Below are 19855 nucleotides of genomic sequence, written 5' to 3'. Positions count from 1 at the left end.
TAGGAATGCAATTGATTAGTATTATTTTAATTTTACAAGGTTTCTTTGGGTTTCTCTTCCTAGAATTGTTTGTCCCTTTCATCTTTAGTTTTTTCGCTTTAGTTTTCTCTTCATTCCTTTCTTCCTCATTTTCTTTGTTTTTCTTCTTCTGTTTCTTTTTTTTTATCTCAACTTATTTATCTTTTGAACCAAATCTCTAATTTTTTTACTATTTTTATTACTTTTGTTTTCACTTTAAACTTTTTTTGCATGTAACAAATTAATATATGTTTAATTTTTCAACTTACTTTGTTTTTAAGAGGAAAAATAGTATAATTTGTGAATTTTTATCTGTGTTTTCAATACGGTAATAATCTATAAGTTAACTTGACAGATTACAATATAATTTCATATTTGTAAATGATACAGTAATTCATCATTTGTTTTAAATAATTGTTTTTATTATTAATATAAATAATTTTAAATTTTATTTATATATAAAATAATTGTATCTTGAACGCATAGAATGGATTACACTCTAGTATTATATATTAATGAACTATGATTGTGGTTGAGCAGAGCAGAAAGGAAACATCCTTTTCGAATGGAGAAAAAATAAGAAATTGTGTCAGTATTTCTCATTCCAATGCAATGTACTGTATCTTTCAGTGTTGCAGTGCGTTGAGTCAGGTAGCCCAAGGGCATACTTGTCATACCCATGTCTCCCGCTTTCTATTAAAGTTGCATTCCTTTTCTACCATTCCTTTGTCTCTTTGGTCACTTAGCCCTTTAACCTATAAAGGAATTACAACATTCGAGTTGTAAACCATTCATAAGAAGAGGACTAGAGATAATTATAAAAGTTTCAAAATTTAAGATGATTATTGCAACTTGAGACATAACAAGGGCAAATTTAGCAATTTTCCTCTCATATTGTTGCTGATATCTGATAGTAATTTTTGAGTTGGATTTATTGATTCAAATAAACTAATATCTGAAGTAAAAGTGCGGCGTGCAGAATCCGTTTGGGCTGTAAGCAATAGTTGCTCAGAAGAAAAACCAATTGTTCTATCAAACATAAAAAGGAGGTGCAAATCCTGAGAGCCCTGTCCGCTTTATCACAAAGAAAAGGTTAGCTTTAACAGTAGCTTTGTTTTGGTGATGATCTTTTGTCAGTCCTTCACCTGCTATCGCACTTGATCGCCATTCGGAATACTGAAAGCTAGGCCCAATGTCCTTGCCCTTACTCTGGAAATCCCCACAAGCTTTCATAATTAGTGGTGCTCCTTTCCCTCACCCCTGGGCAGTTGCTATAGCTCTCTCTAGAAAAAGGTATCTTTCTTTCTGAGTAGAAACAATATACACCGATCATTAACCCAAACCAAAGGGTAGTTGGTTAATACATCTCAAGCAGAAAGCAATCCTTAAGTTTTAGATTTCTAAAACTATGGAGCAATCAAACACAAAGCCTCGTCTAGTATTACTATCCGCCCCAGCTCATCTCATGCCCGTTATTGAGCTTGGCAAACGCCTTGTTACTTGCCAGGACGTTACAGTAACAATTTTTGTTGCTTCTTTCGTCCAATCAGCTGCAGCGGAATCGCGGATGGTCGAATCTGCGCTGACCACAAAACTCTTTGATGTCATCCATCTCTCACCAGCCGACATTTTTTGTAACAATCACATAATTTTTAAAAATTTAAGTTCAAGTTATTAATAGTAACGAATTTGAATTGTTATATAAATCACATCGTGAGATGTTGGATTTCACAATTTCAACCTTGTTACCCCGGGGATCAGGAGATTCCATCACTTTCCGCCGCTGTGCGTGTAGTCAGGCCAGCTTTTCAGGTTGCTATATCCGCTTTGGAGACTCCTCCGACTGCTCTCATCGTTCATGTTTTTGCAATAGAGTGTTTACGAATTGCGGATGAGCTTAAGATTCCAAAATATGTTTTTGTCTCCACAAATGCGTGGTTTCTTGCTCTGATCATGTACACTCCGGTCCTGGACAAGGAAGTGGAAGGAGAGTATGTTGATAAGAAAGAATCATTTCCTCTTCCAGGTTGCTCGCCGATTCGAGCAGAAGATTTGCCTGATCCGATGCTCTTCCGAACCAAAGCAAATTATTATGAATACCTGAAAATAGGTATGGAAATTACAAAGGCTGATGGGATTTTGGTGAACACATGGGAAGAACTGCAGCCTAAAACACTAGCCTCTTTGAGAGATGGTAACCTCTTGGGTAGCGTTGCTAAGGCACCAGTATTCCCAATCGGCCCAATAAATTCAGAGGGTTCTGCAGCATTAAGGAGCGAGTTATTTGACTGGCTGGACAAGCAACCGACTGACTCTGTACTTTACATATCTTTTTGAAGTATGGGAGGGCTCTCACTTGAGCAAATGACGGAATTAGCTTGGGGTTTAGAGTTGAGCCAGCAAAGATTCATCTGGGTAGTGCGTCCACCGACCCAAAAATCAGGAGGCGGCTCGGGTCTCAAGGTTGGGAACGCTAGTGATGATATGTCAAGTTACTTGCCAGAAGGGTTCATTTCCAGGACCCGGGACCGGGGACAGGTTGTTCCACAATGGGCTCCGCAGGTGGAAATCTTGAGCCATCCATCATGCGGAGGGTTTTTTACACATTGTGGTTGGAATTCCGCCATAGAATGCATCACCAATGGATTACCGATGATCGCTTGGCCAATGTACGCTGAGCAGAGGATGAATGCTAGTTGCTGACAGAAGAGCTTGGCATAGCTGTTCGATCACAAACATTACCTTCCACGGGTGTTGTGGGGAGGGACGAGATATAGAAGATGGTGACAAAAATATTTGTGGATGATGCAGGGCGTCAAATGAGGGCCAGAGTTAAGGAGCTGAAACTTGGTGCGGAGACAGCTTGGAGTACAGGCGGTTCCTGTTATAATGCACTAGCTGAAATGGTGAAACACCGCCAGAAAAGCCTGTAGCTGAAATGGCGGTTCATGGAATAAATAATTCCTCCTGCTTCCATGCTTTTAGTTTTGCGTATTATCAATAAAATTTAAACATGTTCTTCGTTGTGCCGATTAATTAGAGCCGACGGACCCATAACCAGCAGCAGATTGTCATCTTCTACAATTAACAGATCTTCCTCCAATAGATCCTGATGGGGTCGAGCCCAAGCCGAAATATCTCTAGCCAACCAAATGGGTTCATATATCATCACAGGCACGGACATTGCCAGGAATGACAACTGATTTGAGCCACAATTGGCTTTGGCAAATGTAGGCAACTTGCCCACCAGTCCTTCAAAAGAAAAGAAGAGGAAGAGTAGCCATAATTCAACCAGACCTTCAAAAGGTTGAATGGAAGATTGGGGTTTGCGAACATTTCATTCAACTAGTTCTGCACCTACTAATGTGGTGATTTAAACCTCAAATCAAAAGATGGGCATGGCCGACACAAAACAAAATTAAAAAAAACCCTCAATTTAAATGCTCTGCTGTTGTCACCAAAAAAAATTGAAATCATTAATGCGTAAGCTTTTTACACTAGTCTCCTTAATTGTTATTATCCTTAACTTTAATAGACGCCAGCTACCCATCTGTAGAGTATTGAAAACAGTAAAGAAAATGGCAGTAAATTAAGTTAATGCCTTTATTATTCATCTCCTTATCTGTCAGTCCAGTAGAGCTCATTTTTAAAATCCGTGACTGAAATCAATAAATTCCTGCAAGAAAGAGAAGTATTTTGTTTTTTAAAAAGCATAGGGTAACTTCCATAAATAACCGGAATGAAGCATTCCTTTACAGGGTACATCTGCAACAAAATCAAAACCCAGGAGTAATGGAAGCAACACCCCTACTGAAAACTCCACTACTCCCTCATAAGACTTCCCCTCACTTACAACAAAAATCAAAAGAAAAAAGCCCACAGCTCAATACACATCCTTGGAGCCTCAGCCAGCATTCCTTAACGACTTAATCTCAAAATTCTATACATTCGTAAAGCCATTCATAACCCTCTTGAACCAAATCAACTAAGCACAAATATTCAAGACACATTAAACAAAACCAAGGGGACTAATATTATCTTCTAAAAGACTTGGTAGATTTTTTTTTTAGCTATGGTTCTGTCAAAGAAAAAGCCCCATCTATTGTTACTATCCTCCCCTCCCCATCTAGAGTAATGAGTCTCAATACTTTTTGAGGAGAAAAAAAGTTATAAAAATATGTTCTTTTTGAGTAATTGGTTTCAATTTTTTATTTTTCACTTTGTCTCTTATCCCCTTAACCTATAGATGAATTACAACATTCCCTCGAATGTTGCAAATGTAAGCAAACCATCCACAAGAAGAGGACTAGAGATAATTAGAAAAGTTTCAAAATTTAAGATGATAATTGCAACTTGAGACATAGAAGGGCAAATTTTGCAATTTACTTCTCATATTGTTGCTGATATCTGATACTAACCTTTGACTTGGATTTATTGATTCAAATAAACTTTTCAACCATAATCTTGAAAACCTTAAACTTCTTAATTCAAATCGACTAATATCAGAATAGATTTTGGCTGTAAGCAATTATTGCTCAAAAGAAAATAAAAGGAGCAAATCCTAAGAGCCTCGTCTGGTTTCTCACAAAGAAAGGGTAAACTTTATCAGTAGCTTTGTTTTGGTAATGATCTTTTGTCAGTCCTTCACCGGCTACGTGTCCAGTTTGATCACCATTGGTGAATGGTGAAAGCTGCTCTTATTTACCCTGGAATTCCCACAAGCTTTCATAATTTGTGGTGCTCCTTTCCTTGATCCCTGAGTAGTTGCTATAGCCCTCTAGAGAAAAGTATCTTTCTTTCTTAGTAGAAACAATATACACCGATCATTTAACCAAACCAAAGGATAGTTGGTTGCATATTCTTTTCGTTCTTAAATACCTCCTAAGCAGAAAGCTCTCCTAAAGTTTTAGATCTCTACAACTATGGACCAATCAAACACAAAGCCTCATCTAGTATTACTATCCGCCCCTGACCATCTCATGCCCGTTATTCATCTGATCCTTTTCCGTCAGTCAAGTCTTGTTCCTTTATATTAAAGCAGAGACAGAATTCATTTTTAAAATTTCATGACTGAAATCATCAAATTCCTGTTCTTCTCTTAAAATACTTGGTAGATTTTTCTTTTAGAAATGGTTCTGTCAAACAAAAATCCCCATCTAGTGTTACTATCCTCCCCTGCTCACCCCACGCCTACCATTGAGCTTGGCAAACGCCTTGTCACCTGCCAATCCGTAAAAGTAACAGTCTTTGTCTCTTGCTTTGTTAAAGCAGCAGCAGCTGTATCAAAAACCATCGGATCTATCCCCAAAACTGAACTCTTTGATGTCATCCAACTTCCGCCAGCTGACATTTCTGGTCTCGTTGAACCCGGCCATACCGGTCTTACTGCGGTTGTGTCCGGGGTGCGCGTAACCAAACCAGCTTTCCTGTCTGCCATATCTGCTCTAGAGACTCCTCCAACTGCTCTAATTGTTCATGTTTATGCAATCGAGTGTTTAAAGATTGCTGATGAACTTAAGATTCCAAAATATGTTTACACGAGCTCTCACGCATGGTATCTTGCACTGATTTTATATACTCCAGTCCTGGATGAGGAGGTTGGAGGAGAGTATGCTGATAAGAAAGAACCTTTTCTTCTTCCAGGTTGCACTCCGGTTCGACCAGAAGATTTGCCAGATCCAATGATAGTCCAAACTAAAAAAGATTATCTTGAATTCCTTCAAATAGGTTTGGATTTCCCAAAGGTTGATGGTATTTTAGTGAACACATGGGAGGAACTGCAGCCAAAAACACTAGCAGCTTTGAGGGATTATCAGCTGTTGGGAAGTATTGTTAAGGCACCAATTTTCCCAATTGGCCCAATAGCCACGGAAGGAACTGCCGGGTTAAAGAGCGAGTTATTTTACTGGCTAGACAAGCAGCCGAGTGGATCTGTGCTTTATATATCTTTCGGAAGCATGGGAGGGCTATCAGTAGAGCAAATGACTGAATTATCTTGGGGTTTAGAGTTGACCCAGCAAAGATTTATCTGGGTAGTCCGTCCACCTATGGCTAAAACAGGGAGTGGATCCGCCCCCAAGTTTGGGCACAACGCTGACGATATGTCAAGTTACGTTCCTGAAGGTTTCATTTCTCGGACCCGAGACAGGGGGGTGGTGGTTCCCCATTGGGCTCCGCAAGTGCAAATCTTGAGCCATCCATCGTGCGGTGGATTTTTCACCCATTGCGGTTGGAATTCAGCCATAGAATGTATCATTAACGGATTGCCAATGATCGCTTGGCCGTTGTACGCTGAGCAACGAATGAATGCTACGTTGTTAACAGAAGAGCTTGGCATAGCTGTTCGATCACAAACAATACCATCCAAGGGTGTCGTCGGGAGGGAAGAGGTAGCGACGATGGTTAGAAAAATATTCGTAGATGAAGAAGGACGGAAGATAAGAGGCAGGGTCAAAGAACTAAAACTCGGTGCAGACAAAGCTTGGAGTCATGGTGGTTCATCGTACGAGGCACTGCATGAAATGGTAAAACATTGTCAGAAGAGCCGGCAGTTGACACGTTGATGCAGTAGTTTGCATTAATATAACTCTGTTTTATGTTAAAAGTGTTTAGCGTCGATTAGAAAGTCAAGATTAATTTATGAAATCAAGTTGTTCTTCCATTCTACCTATAAATGCATATGCATTTTTTTCAGTCTACCTCGCCTTGATTTCTAGAAACTTCTTTCCATCCTTTCTAAACAGTGTTAATTTCTACCTCCCCTTTAGTTTAATTCATAGGTCAAACCATATTTAAGTACTATAATAAATCTAATATACTTAATTTTTCAATAGTTATTTATTTTTTAATTTATCAAATAGCACCTTACTTTTTATGCAATGAGAAAATGAAGAAGGGGTGATATTCTAAATACCGCTGAATTGGTAGCCATTGGAAAGGACTTCTCAATCTTCACGGCATTGAGGTGGAACGTGATTCCCACAATGCTGTTAAATGGGTACAAACAGAGGATCCCCAACGTGGATAGTACAGTCTATGAGCTCTGGGGAGGGGAAGGGGGGCGATAGTAGGTGTTTATTGGTTTTATTTTCTGTTTCATTGAAATGTGGGTTCGGTGCTTGGCTCCTTTGATTGCAACACACTGTTTTTGTCTGTTTTCTTTTTTTTTGAAAAGTGATTTTATTTGATCTCTTCACCAACGCGGCATAACAGCTTTGATGGAGTTGAGGACTTCTGTACATATTTCAAAAGTGGTCTGCTCCTCAAGGGAAGTGGTAGCATAACCAGGAAAGAAATCTATCAAAACTACACAAAAACAGAGCATTTTGCTCAAAGCCAAGGCAGAGGCTACCTATAAAACGAGACTCAGCCACAAAAATCAATCTATAAGTCGAGAAGAAACGACCCAAGCAGCCACGAAGAAGGGAAAAGACACTCTAAGTGCACATTAGAAATTCAGACCATCAGCAGAGTGAAGGTAAAAGCTATCAAGGAACAGCCTAGAAGCGCCAAAATGAAAGGCTTTAGGCAGCACAGCCCCGTGACAAGAGCCCCTCAGTGAACCAACCGACAAAAAGGATAGACACCAACCACCCATGGGGATAACACCTTCTGCACACAATCCAGCAAGCATCCTTAAATCCCTGAGAGGCCGCAGAACCCTCGTCAGGTTCTGTCATTATTGTTCAAAGCTCCCCCCAGATGTTAAGCAGATTATCCCCCCTTCTTATCCCTGTTTTCGCTAAATAATCGGCTTGTTGATTTGCTTCCCTGAAGATATGGCGAACTTCCCATTGAAATTAAAACTGGGGAGAGGTTGCCTTAACCTCTGTTGTATTGAATGGGAAATTTTTGATTCATATGTTAGCTCTAATATCAAGGATGAGATAAGGTTTTGGTAGACTGCACTCAATGAATGTGGAATGTATATATAATTCTACAAAATTAGTAAAGATCCAGTGTTACTGTAAATAATAATGTATTTGACAAATTATATAAGGAAATAAATTTGAGGTTTATCTTTCTATATACAAGTATGTCGGATTCATTACTTAAAAAAGGACATAAGGAAATCCCCGGATTTGAGTTTAGTTATTTCCATAAATTAGTTTGGATTCATGCATGGCCAGTTGGCCACCAACTATGCCACTGTTCGAAACGTTGTGTTCTTCCCTTAGCCACTCTTCGATTTTACCATTTAGTTTTCTCTCTATATATAAGGTTCATACTCCATTTTCGTTTCTTATCTCGCAACTTATTGTCCAAAAGAAAGAATTTCTGTTTCTTCTCAATCATTGATAGATTTTATCTATGGAGTTCTCAAACACAAAGCCTCACGTTGCCTTACTATCCTCCCCGGCTCACCTTACGCCTATGGTTGAGCTGGGAAAACGCCTCGTCACTTACCAAAACGTGAAAGTAACAACCTTTGTCACGTCTTTTCTTGGATCTGCAGCAACAATATCACGGATGGTGCAATCTGCTCAAAGTGAAAAGCTCTTTGATGTCATCCAACTGCCTCCAGCAGACATTTCTGGCCTTATTAGCCCTGGCCAGACGGGACTCGCGTCGCTTCCAGCGGTGGTTCGTGTTAGCGAGCCAGCTTTCCGGTCTGCAATATCTGCGTTGGAGACTCCTCCAACTGCTCTCGTTGCTCATGTTTATGCAGTTGATTGTTTAGGGATTGCTGATGAGCTTAAGATTCCTAAATTTGTTTACATGAGCTCTCATGCATGGTATCTTGCGTTATTCTTATATGTTCCAATATTAGATAAGAATGTAGGAGGAGAGCTTGGAGATGATGATCAGAAGGAACCATTTGTTCTTCCAGGTTGCACCCCGGTTCGACCAGAAGATTTGCCAGATCCTATGTTGGTCCAAACTAAAAATAATTATCTTGAGCTCATACGTATGGCTACAGAGATTCCAAAGGCTGATGGAATTTTGGTGAATACATGGGAGGAGCTGCAGCCCACAACCCTAGCAGCTTTGAGGGATGATAAGCTCTTGGGAAGTGTTGCCAAGGCACCAATTTTCCCCATCGGCCCAGTGACCGCAGAGGGAGCTGTCGGATCAAAGAGCGAGCTATCTGGGTGGCTGGACAAGCAGCCAAATGAATCTGTACTGTATATATCTTTTGGAAGCATGGGAGCGCTATCACTCGAGCAAATGACAGAACTGGCTTGGGGTTTAGAGTTGAGCCAACAAAGGTTTATTTGGGTAGTGCGTCCACCCACAACAAAAACTGGAATTGGGTCCGTTCCCAAGTTTGGGTTCGACGTTAATGATACGTCAACTTACTTACCCGAAGGTTTCATGTCTCGAACCCACGGGAAGGGTCTGGTGGTTCCACAATGGGCTCCGCAGGTGGAAATCTTGAGCCATCCGTCGTGCGGGGGATTTTTCACACATTGTGGGTGGAATTCGGCAATGGAATGTATCAGCAATGGATTGCCAATGATCGCTTGGCCGCTGTACGCTGAGCAGAGAATGAATGCTACGATGTTGACGGAGGAGCTTGGCATAGCTGTTCGATCGAAAACGTTACCATCCAAGGGTGTTGTGGGGAGGGAGGAAATCGAGACGATGGTTAAGAAAATATTTGTGGATGAAGAAGGGGGCAAAATAAGAGGCAGAGTTAAAGAGCTAAAACTTAGTGCAGAGAAAGCATGGAGCCAGGGTGGTTCTTCGTATAATGCACTAGCTGAAATGGTGAAACAATGTACCTAAGAACTCAGAAGAGAGTAGTGAACAGAGATGGTCGATAGTCTCTAAGATTATGCAATAATTTTACCTTTAATTGCGAGTTCAAAATCTTATATAAAAAATAAAAAAAATTATTAATATCAAAACTTATACAAAATAGTGGTCCTGACACAAAAACAGCCAAAAACCTAACAGTTTTTTTTTTTTTAAAAAAAAGCAAAAACCTAACAGTAATTGAACATTGAAATTTAAATTATAGTTCAGCACCCTATAAAGAAACATAAAAATTCAAATTCAATTTACCACCAAACATAAAACATTTCTATCTTTTCAAATTTAACAAAAAAATCTACAAAAATATTAGATTTGTAAAAAGTATACAAAAAAGTAATATTCTCAATAAATATTCTAAAATTATCAAATCTCATTAAACATGTATCATTTATCTTTTTTTTAAAGACAAAATGTACCACTTATCTTATGATCTTAACTATTCATTACGCACCCAAGAGATAATTACTTTCGAATTTGATTAAACAATATGTTATTTCTTTCTAACTCATAATGGTGAGCTAAAACAAGGAGATCAAAAAGTTTGGATATTGTGGTTTTATATAATCATAAGGTCAGTGTGGTTCCATAGAAATGACATGGTGTTTAGAGAGATGCTTTGGGATGTCAACCAAGTGTATAAAGTGAGCAAGTTAAGAGTTGCTATGTAAGCTAAACCTAGGTGATTTATTGAGTATGGGACTGTTATTGATACGTACAAAAATCCATCTGGGAGATTGTGATGAGATTGGCCAAAAAGGATAGGATTGTGGAAAGTTGGTGCGAGCCGGCACGTGGAGAAATGAAGTTTAATGTCGACGGGGTTACCCAAAGGTGTCCCGATGAGGCGAGAATTGGTGGGGTTTTGCGAGAGAAAATGGACAGATTAGAATTCTGTTTTCCAAATCCATTGTGGTTGGAGACTCTAGCCTTGCTGAAGTTAGAGCCATAAGAGAAGCGCTCCTTATTTTCTCAGCGTCTAAGTAGGCCACATCTCACTCGTCAGTGATAAAAGCAGCTCAAAAAATGCTGTGAAATGGGTAAATAAACCGGAAGGAGCCCCTTGGAAGTTCTGGAGGTGGATCTTGCATATTGAAAAGCTTAAAAAGGGGGTTAACAAATGGGAGGTCAACCACATTTTGAGGGAAAGGAATCAACTCGTTGACAGCCTAATAAAGGAGGGGTCAAATGCCAAATTGATCTCCTTAACGTTAATGTTAATGAGGAATGAGAGGAGGTACGTGAGGTCGTAAGGACTGTTTTTGACGACCTTTGGTGAAGGGACACAAGGTTCATGGTAGTGCTTTGTTCGGATTACAGGAATACTTCCTCCTCTCCTTTAATTCGTTGTTTATATGTTGCTGCATCAATGTGCTGGGGCAGCCTCGTATGTGCTTTTTCTGGGTGTTATGATGAGTTTTTTAGCTGAGATTCTTTATTGGGAGTTGAGGAGCAATTTCGAAATTGTTCTTTTCTTTTCCTAGATTTTTTGGGATACCCGCCCCTTCTGTGGGGGTCCTGTTGAAGGAGATTGCCTATGCAAGGAGGAACTTCTTTTGGTGGAATTTGGCCGCTGTCGTAAGTGATCTCTTGTGTTTTTGTACTCTCATGCATGTACAGAGAAAGAATATGAGGTGGTTTGATCTGATGCATTTTGCCTTGGTTAGGGATTTATTGATGATATCGGTGTCTTTATGGCAGGTACAGGAGTTATCTTTTGAGTTTGTTAGTAGGAAGTGACTAATATGAAAGAAAAGGTTAAAACGGCGCATGAATTTTTGTGGAAAAGTTTTCTGATTCATTGCAGAGAAAACAGTCTTATTTACATTGGGCAACGGCTAATTAATCAAGTATAAAGGCTAACTGTACAAATTTAAAGTAACTAACTAACTTTTAAATCTTAATTAGTAAAATGGTGTGTTTTATTTTGATGATGTTTGGTAATTTACAATGTAATATGATTACAGATAATGTAATTGTGAGAAAAATAACATAATAGTGTTTAGTATATAAGTAAAATAATGATCAAAATAGAATAAAGATAACATTATAGCGATTGATTTACAAATACTTTGTTAAAAATGTAATGTTAATTTTTAAAATTATCCTTATTTATTAAAATGTAAGTTTAATATACTTATATTTTTTATTATTAAGTTTTATATAAAATCAACTCTTAAATATATTTTTAATATCATATATTTTATTTTTATATCTTATTAATCTTATATATTTTATTTTTATTTCTTTAATATAATTTTTTATATTATACATTTTATTTTAATATTTTTATTTTAATTATAACATTACAAAAAATTTTAATAAAATAATAAAATTGAGAGGTAAATATCTTTAATAATATTACAGTATGTAATGTAATGTAATTGCATTGGTTTTGTATTGCAATCACATTACATCTCTTGACTGTAATATGATTGTAATTGTAATTTTATATTACAATGGTTTATTACAAAATAAATACTGTAATATAATTTAATTGGATACATTATAAAAAATGTGTTCTCACTTCACTTGTACCAAACACTATTTTAGTGTAGGTGCTGCGTATCCTTTATGCTCTCTTAAATTGAAACAGTGCACTGTACGATTCTTGTCCAGCTTCCTTCTCCTTGGCCCCGAGCTTCATTCTGTTGTTCTTCTTCTCTGTTCTTCCCTTTGGGCCTTGATAATTTCTGGACTTATTTATTGCACTCTGTTTGTCAGGAAGGGTTACTGGCAGGCAATAGAGTCCAAGGAATCCAACTCTTTTGTGTAGATGTTTGGGTACTTATTTTGGTGCAACGATTCAAAGATGTTACTTCAGGACTGTGAAAAATAACATACCGGAAACTTGTTTGTATCCCAGCCAGATGAGAACCATTACTGAATTTTCACAAAAAACAATGATGAACTAAAGACCTACAAAGCAACTTTAATTTACATTAATTATTGTGAAATTGGAATCTTGTGTTCCAAGAGGATTGAAGAAAATTCCATTGATAGTGCAAATCAGCAAACGGAACTTTTCGTGCCCGTGAGCAGTGGGGTAGCTACAATTTAAATGACTTCAGCAGCCTCTAGTACGAGGAGTAAATGTTGCTGAAAGGACAGCCAATCAGGCGGGGACAGTCAAGGAAGGATTCTATCACATAAGAATTCTCCACCACTCGCGCCAATTTCATCAGAAAATTTTGATTGATCACCAAACTAGTCCCGTACACACGTCCACAGAGATGAAAAGTGAAAAGACATCATGATATAATTGAGATGGGCATGCTTTAGATACAACTTCATGGTTATAGTTCTTTTATTTATGCTACTTTTAAGGTTTAAAATAAGATTTCAGTCTTTCTTTTTAGCCTTTTAATTTCCCATTTTTCTTTGATCCTGTTGCTTTGCTTTAGTTTCAGATATGGAGGGCAGAAACGCTAAGGCTCACGCTGTGCTACTATCAAGCCCTGGCCTAGGCCACCTCATCCCAGTCCTGGAGCTTGGAAAGCGCCTGGTGACTGTCAATAATTTCAAGGTTACAATCTTTGTTGTTTCCTCTCTGACAGCAGCAGCAGAATCACAGGTCCTCCAATCCTCCATGAGCCCGGAGCTCTGTGAAGTCATCAGGCTCCCACCAGCCAATATCTCCGACCTTGTTGATGCTGACGCTGCTGTGGTTACACGAATAGCAGTTCTAATGCGTGAAATTAGGCCAGCTCTTTCATCTGCAATCTCTGCTTTGAAATACCCTCCAACTGTCCTTATAGTTGATTTATTCGGAACTGAATCTTTAGGGTTTGCTGATGACTTTAAGATTCCAAAGTTTGTTTTCATCCCCTCGCATGCATGGTTTCTCGCACTGACTATATATCTTCCAAGATTAGATGAGGTGGTGAAAGGAGAGTATGTTGATGAGAAAGAAGCTCTGTTTATCCCTGGATGCAGGCCCGTTCAACCTGAAGATGTAGTCGATCCAATGATGTGCCGATCGGATCAACAATATGCAGAGTACGTACATATGGGCATGAATATTCTAATGGCTGATGGGATTTTGGTTAGCACATGGGAGGAACTGGAGCCTGAAACACTTGCTGCTTTGAGAGATAATAAGCTCCTGGGTCGTATCAGCAAGGTGCCAATCTATCCGGTTGGGCCAATGATAAGGCCGATCGGAGCAGTCGATCACTCAAGCAAAAAGCTACTATTTGATTGGTTAGACAAGCAACCGAGTGTATCTGTGCTTTTTGTATCGTTTGGGAGTGGAGGGATGCTGTCAAACGAGCAAATGAGGGAGTTGGCGTGGGGTTTAGAGCTAAGCCGACAGAGGTTCATTTGGGTGGTTCGAACACCAGCTGTAAAATCCGGTGATGGCTCATTTTTCAGTGTTGGGAGTGGCAGCAGCAACGACAAACTAAGCTTTTTGCCTGAAGGATTCTTGGGCCGGACCCAAAATCTGGGGTTGGTAGTCTCAGATTGGGCTCCACAAGTTGAAATTTTAAGCCACCCATCTGTAGGAGGATTTTTCTCGCACTGTGGCTGGAACTCAACCTTAGAAAGTATCATGAATGGGGTGCCGATGATCGCTTGGCCCTTGTACGCAGAGCAGAAACTGAATGCTACAATGTTGGCAGAGGGGCTGAGAATAGCTGTGCGATCGAAAATATTGCCATCAAAGGGAATTGTGGGGAGGGAGGAGATAAAGATGTTGGTAAGAAAGATGTTGGTAAGAAAGATAATGGTGGATGATGAAGGTCGTGCAATGAGGGCTAGAGTCAAGGAGCTGAAATTGAGCGCAGAAAGAGCTTGGACTAGGAATGGTTCTTCTTGGAAAGCATTGGCTCAAGCAATGTGTTAATCTTTTCTCTATCATTTGAATTGCATTTGGTCGTGTCTCTTAAAAACAAAAAAAAAAAATTATAGTATTACTATTATATGTGTGGGAAATTGTGAAGATTACAATTTCTTATGATGTGATGTTAATTTTTTATTTATATAGATTGCAAGAAATGATATTGTTTTTAATGGTGAAAATCTTTTATTTTTTATTAAATCGAGATTTATGCTTTTCGAATAAAAGCATGTAAAAACAATAATAAGTGAGTTTGGGTGATAGTCAAAATCGTGAAATCGCACATATAATAATCATATTTCTATGAATCACAAAGGGTTAAACTGGATTCTTGAAATTCAACAAATATATATATATATATATATCTTCAGTGTTTATATGGATAAAATTATAAAATTAAAAAAAAATAAAAAAACTAAAATTTTAAAATTTTTGGAAAGGGGGCAGGGGCCCTACTGGACCCTCTCCCATCGGCCTCCGCTATATATATGGTACTATTTTTGGAAGTTTCTTTGGCTCTCTTTGAATATAAGACTCAAACTTTGTGATTTGATTGTCATTAAGATTGCTATTTAGGCCATTTGTTCATCGTTTTGGATTGAGAAAAAAATGTCTTATTGTTGAATTAATTGAGTGGACGAGGGGGTAGAAAGGTTGAAAATTAAACTATTTTAAGAAACCTAGCAAAAATTAGATGAAAAGTACAAACCTTATTATGAGATATTAAAAGAACTATAACTAGGTAAGGTACTTAGTTTATACTATTTTATATAATTATAATACTCTCTCAATTTTGTTTCTTAAGTTTTTATTGTTGTGTACATATTTTTATTTAAGACTACATGCAATTATCATACAAAACATAAAACAAATTTTAATGCCATGTTATTTTTAAAAATAAAGATTTGTACATACATACATTCATAAAAAGTAAAGGCTTGTACGAAAAAAATTAAAGATTAATACTTGGAAAATCAAGAAAAATTCAACTTTGATACATATATCTAAGGGAAAATTAATTTAGTGGACAAGTGGGTAGAAAAGTTCAAACTAAACAAGTTTCTAAAACCTAACTAGTGAACAAATGGTTTGTTAAATGAAATTGATAACTTGACAAAAAATATCGGTGATATTGTTTTTTGTGCAGGCTCTTAGAGAGGTTAATGTCTTCGCTAGCTAAATTTGGCATAGATCTAAGATAAATCATACGTAGTGGTAATTATTTGCTGTTTTGAATATAACTTAAAGCAAAATTGTACCTTTATTTGATTGAGAAAAAGAAGGTGTGGGCTTTGCACACATTTTAATGCCAATTTGTATTAAGAATTTATGTTAAACTTTTAATTGCCCCATGGCACCACCCCCTCCAATGCTAGCTTCGAACATAACCTAGTAAGATTATTAAGGAAAAATTAATAATTATACGGTGTGATTAATTAGATTGACGATGCAATGCATGCGGATTCGATATATTTCAGTCACAGCTGGAATTAAGGATTGAGATTATGAATCATTGCCAAGGAATTTAGGGATTAATGCTTGAATTGGCTATTTTTCATGCATGTATTTATTAGCGATGAGCAAAGCCAAACTAGATTAATTATTCATCCAAACTAAATGTAATTCGGGTAAAACGGTTTGACTTAATTGGTTCAACTGATTTTTTTATCGGTTCTCGATTTTAAAATTTTTAGATCAATCCATTCAAAAAACTAAATTAATTTTTTTATATATATTAATATATATAATTTTTTATTTATATTAAAATGAATTGATAGTAAACTTTATTAATAATATACTTAAAATATATTAATTTATTATATGTATGTATTCGAATTATAATCATAACAATTTAATTTTAATTATATGTATTTATTTATAAATTTATATTAATATGAAATTACAAGTTATATATTTTAAATGATATAACTTATATGTTAATATTATAATATATGATAGTAAATATGTTACATATTAATATGTTATAATTATTAGACCTTAGTAATTTTCGTAATATAAAATGTTATGAATATATATAATTGTATAAATACCATATATATATATATAATTTATACATAAATATTACTATAACTTATAATAAGCTTTATTTAAATGATTATAGTTAATAACTTTATTAGTTATTACCTTAGTTTTTATAATATATTATTTATAATTAGTTATTATATGTATCCATAACATTATAAAACATTGATATAAAATATTATAACATATAAGTTGTATTATTGATTTCATATATACATAATAAAGTACTATATTATATATATATATACATATATTTAATTTATATATAAGTATTACTTAACTTATAATAAACTTTATTTATATAATTATACTTAATAATTTTATTAGTTAGTCTTAATTTTTATAACATATTATTTATAATTAGTTACTATTTATACAAACTTTGACATAAAAATTAAAATATTATAACATATAAGTTGTATCATTAATTTCATATATATAATAGAGTAATATATTATATATATACATATATTTAATTTATACATAATTTGTATATTTTATAATTATGGATAAAATTTATAAGTTTTAATATTATAATTTGTAAAAAAAGTGATAAAATTTTAATCAATTGATCCAAAACCAAATCGACCGAACCAATTCTATATTTGATCGATTTGGTTTTTCTTTTTATTTGAACGGTTTGATCTTCCTTTATGTTTGGTCGATTTTCTAAAAATATTTGATTCATTTGGTTTTTAGATATGACAGACCAAACCACCTAATCTATTCATTTCTCGCCTATAATATTTACTACTAATATATGAAAAGGTTATGTTTGGTCGATTTTCTAAAAATATTTGATTCATTTGGTTTTTAGATATGACAGACCAAACCACCTAATCTATTCATTTCTCGCCCATAATATTTACTACTATCATATGGAAAGGTTAGCCATGAAATTTTTTAACTCAACAACATAAAATTAAAATTTAAAATATGTGGTCTATATCTTGATAAAATCAAAGTCAAAGTACAAATCGGTGTGCCGAAAGGGTACCTTTATCAACCAAAGATGATGGATTGCTACAAGCCAGCCAAGGATGATAAAATTTTCCCAGATTCTTTTCCTTAAATAGTGTCAATTACTATTAATTCAAGATATTCCCTAATGAAAGAAATGATATTTAGGAAACATGCAATAGATACCATGATTTTTTCTATAAATTAATGTCTACCAGATTCGTGCTTGATCAAGTTCAAGACAAACCAGCAACCCACAATTCTTCTCAGCCATGGCCATGACAAAGGTGAAGAAGCCTCACGCTGCCCTGCTCGCCAGCCCTGGCATGGGACATCTCATTCCTGTCCTTGAGCTTGGCAAACGAATGGTCACTCACCATGATTTTCTTGTAACAGTCTTCGTTGTTGCAAGTGATCCTGCCTCAACTTCCCTTCTCAAATCACCAACCCCAAATGATGATCTTGGCATTATTGCACTCCCATCTGTGGATATCTCCGGCCTAGTCGACCCCAAAGCCCCTCTCGTGGCGAAACTGCTCGTGCTCATGCGGGAGTCCTTGCCAAGCCTCAGGTCTTCGATTGCTGCCATGAAGTGTCGCCCGACAGCGTTGGTTGTGGACTTGTTCGGAATTGATGCTTTTGCAATAGCCGACGAGTTTGGAATGCTTAGGTACGTGTTCGACACCACCACTGCATGGTTCCTCGCCGTCGCGTTACATTCATCGAGCATCGGTAAAAATGTAATCTTGGAGGAACATGTTAAGAGCCAAAAGCCATTAAAAGTTCCTGGTTGCAAGTCGCTTCGATTTGAGGATACCCTTGAATCTTTTCTCAACATTGATAGGTTTGATGGGTCTCAATTTATGGGAACTGAGATGACAAAGACCGATGGGATCTTGATTAATACTTGGGAGGATCTTGAGTCAACAACCATTAAAGCACTTCGTGATAATAACTTCTTGGGGAGAGTCGTTAAGGTCCCTATTTATCCTGTTGGTCCACTGATCAGGAAGGATGGAAAGCAGGTTTTAGATAAAGAAGTAAAGATTTGGCTTGACAAGCAACCCACCGAATCAGTTATTTATGTCTCGTTTGGAAGTGGAGGGACTTTATCAGCCAAACAAATAACAGAGTTGGCTTGGGGTTTAGAGCAAAGCAAGCAAAGATTTATTTGGGTGGTTCGTCCTCCATCAGAGAATGCACTTGGGACCTATTTCACCATAGGGAAAAACGACGGGGATGGCACCCCCGATTACTTGCCTGAAGGGTTTTTCACTCGAACCAAGGACATTGGCTTGGTGATCCCAATGTGGGCACCTCAAGCACAGATCCTGAGCCATCCATCAGTGGGTGGATTTTTATCCCATTGCGGTTGGAATTCAACTTTGGAAAGCATTTTAAATGGGGTACCAATGATCGCGTGGCCGCTTTATGCAGAGCAAAAAATGAACGCTGCATTGCTGACGGAGGAGTTTGGGATTGCTGTTCGACCCAAGGTGTCACAGACTGATAAAATTGTTGAGAGGGATGAGATAGCGACGATGGTGAAAAAGATCATGGTGGGCGATAAGGAAGGGCATGCAATGAGGACCAGAATCAAGGAACTAAACAGCAGTGCAGAAAAGGCTCTGAGCAGGGGCGGTTCCTCTTACCATTCATTGTCCCAAATCGCCAAAGATTGCTTGCAGCGCCTCCAAGCGTAAACATTGGGGTGCTTAATATAGTGAGCGGGAAGCATGAGCTTCCCAGCTCGTACATATTACATGCAACTAGAATAAAAGAAAAAGTTTTTAATCTCTTTCGAGACACATATCTTTGAAGAAAAAAGTTGTAAGATTCAATGATTAAAGAAGCTCCATTAGGGCAAAAGGATTGCTTATGGTCACTATTTAAAGCCCCTGGAGATATTTCTGTATTTAATGTATTTGTGTTCATAGAATTTAAGTTTCTTGAAGGAGTGGGGGTCAAAAGTTGCTATATGTTACAAAAAGTAAAAATTAAATCATAATTGGCGAAAAATGCATAAATGTTTGAAATGTAAGAACAATTATAACATAAATAGATGACATAAACATAGAATCATGCGTTTTATTAATTAAAATTTTTACATATTTGATTTATAATTTTTAAAAAATATATATTGTTCACTTCTGTTTTCTAGAGCAACAAAATAAGTAGCTAGGAAAGATATATATATATATATATATATATATATATATATATATATATATATATATA

The 19855-nt window shown here is 36.8% G+C and overlaps 4 protein-coding genes and 1 pseudogene across 4 annotated transcripts; all 5 read left to right on the top strand.

The window, feature by feature from the left end:
* LOC18610986 lies at positions 1413-3037 on the top strand (annotated as a pseudogene).
* On the top strand, positions 4753-6716 carry LOC18610985 (anthocyanidin 3-O-glucosyltransferase 5). The gene has a single exon (XM_018114263.1). The coding sequence runs from the start codon at positions 5148-5150 to the stop codon at positions 6579-6581; it is 1434 nt and encodes a 477-aa protein (XP_017969752.1). The 5' UTR covers positions 4753-5147; the 3' UTR covers positions 6582-6716.
* Positions 8329-9747, top strand: LOC18610983 (anthocyanidin 3-O-glucosyltransferase 5). The gene has a single exon (XM_018116698.1). It carries the CDS (start codon positions 8329-8331, stop codon positions 9745-9747), a length of 1419 nt encoding a protein of 472 aa, XP_017972187.1.
* LOC18610982 (anthocyanidin 3-O-glucosyltransferase 5) lies at positions 12883-14787 on the top strand. Its single transcript, XM_007046950.2, has 2 exons — positions 12883-13069; positions 13179-14787. Exon 2 carries the CDS (start codon positions 13187-13189, stop codon positions 14618-14620), a length of 1434 nt encoding a protein of 477 aa, XP_007047012.2. The 5' UTR covers positions 12883-13069; positions 13179-13186; the 3' UTR covers positions 14621-14787.
* Positions 17631-19571, top strand: LOC18610981 (UDP-glycosyltransferase 72E1). The gene has a single exon (XM_007046949.2). It carries the CDS (start codon positions 17890-17892, stop codon positions 19318-19320), a length of 1431 nt encoding a protein of 476 aa, XP_007047011.2. The 5' UTR covers positions 17631-17889; the 3' UTR covers positions 19321-19571.

This window comes from Theobroma cacao, chromosome 1, assembly GCF_000208745.1.
Source record: "Theobroma cacao cultivar B97-61/B2 chromosome 1, Criollo_cocoa_genome_V2, whole genome shotgun sequence".
Classification (NCBI taxonomy): Eukaryota; Viridiplantae; Streptophyta; class Magnoliopsida; order Malvales; family Malvaceae; genus Theobroma; species Theobroma cacao.
The sequence above is the reverse complement of the archived record's forward strand: the minus strand, read 5'-3'. Positions and strand labels throughout refer to the sequence as shown.

What these genes read in the sequence shown, in the direction of transcription:
- LOC18610985 (XM_018114263.1), top strand. Translation starts at nt 5,148, where the DNA reads ATGGTTCTGTCAAACAAAAATCCCCATCTAGTGTTACTATCCTCCCCT.
- LOC18610982 (XM_007046950.2), top strand. Translation starts at nt 13,187, where the DNA reads ATGGAGGGCAGAAACGCTAAGGCTCACGCTGTGCTACTATCAAGCCCT.
- LOC18610983 (XM_018116698.1), top strand. Translation starts at nt 8,329, where the DNA reads ATGGAGTTCTCAAACACAAAGCCTCACGTTGCCTTACTATCCTCCCCG.
- LOC18610981 (XM_007046949.2), top strand. Translation starts at nt 17,890, where the DNA reads ATGGCCATGACAAAGGTGAAGAAGCCTCACGCTGCCCTGCTCGCCAGC.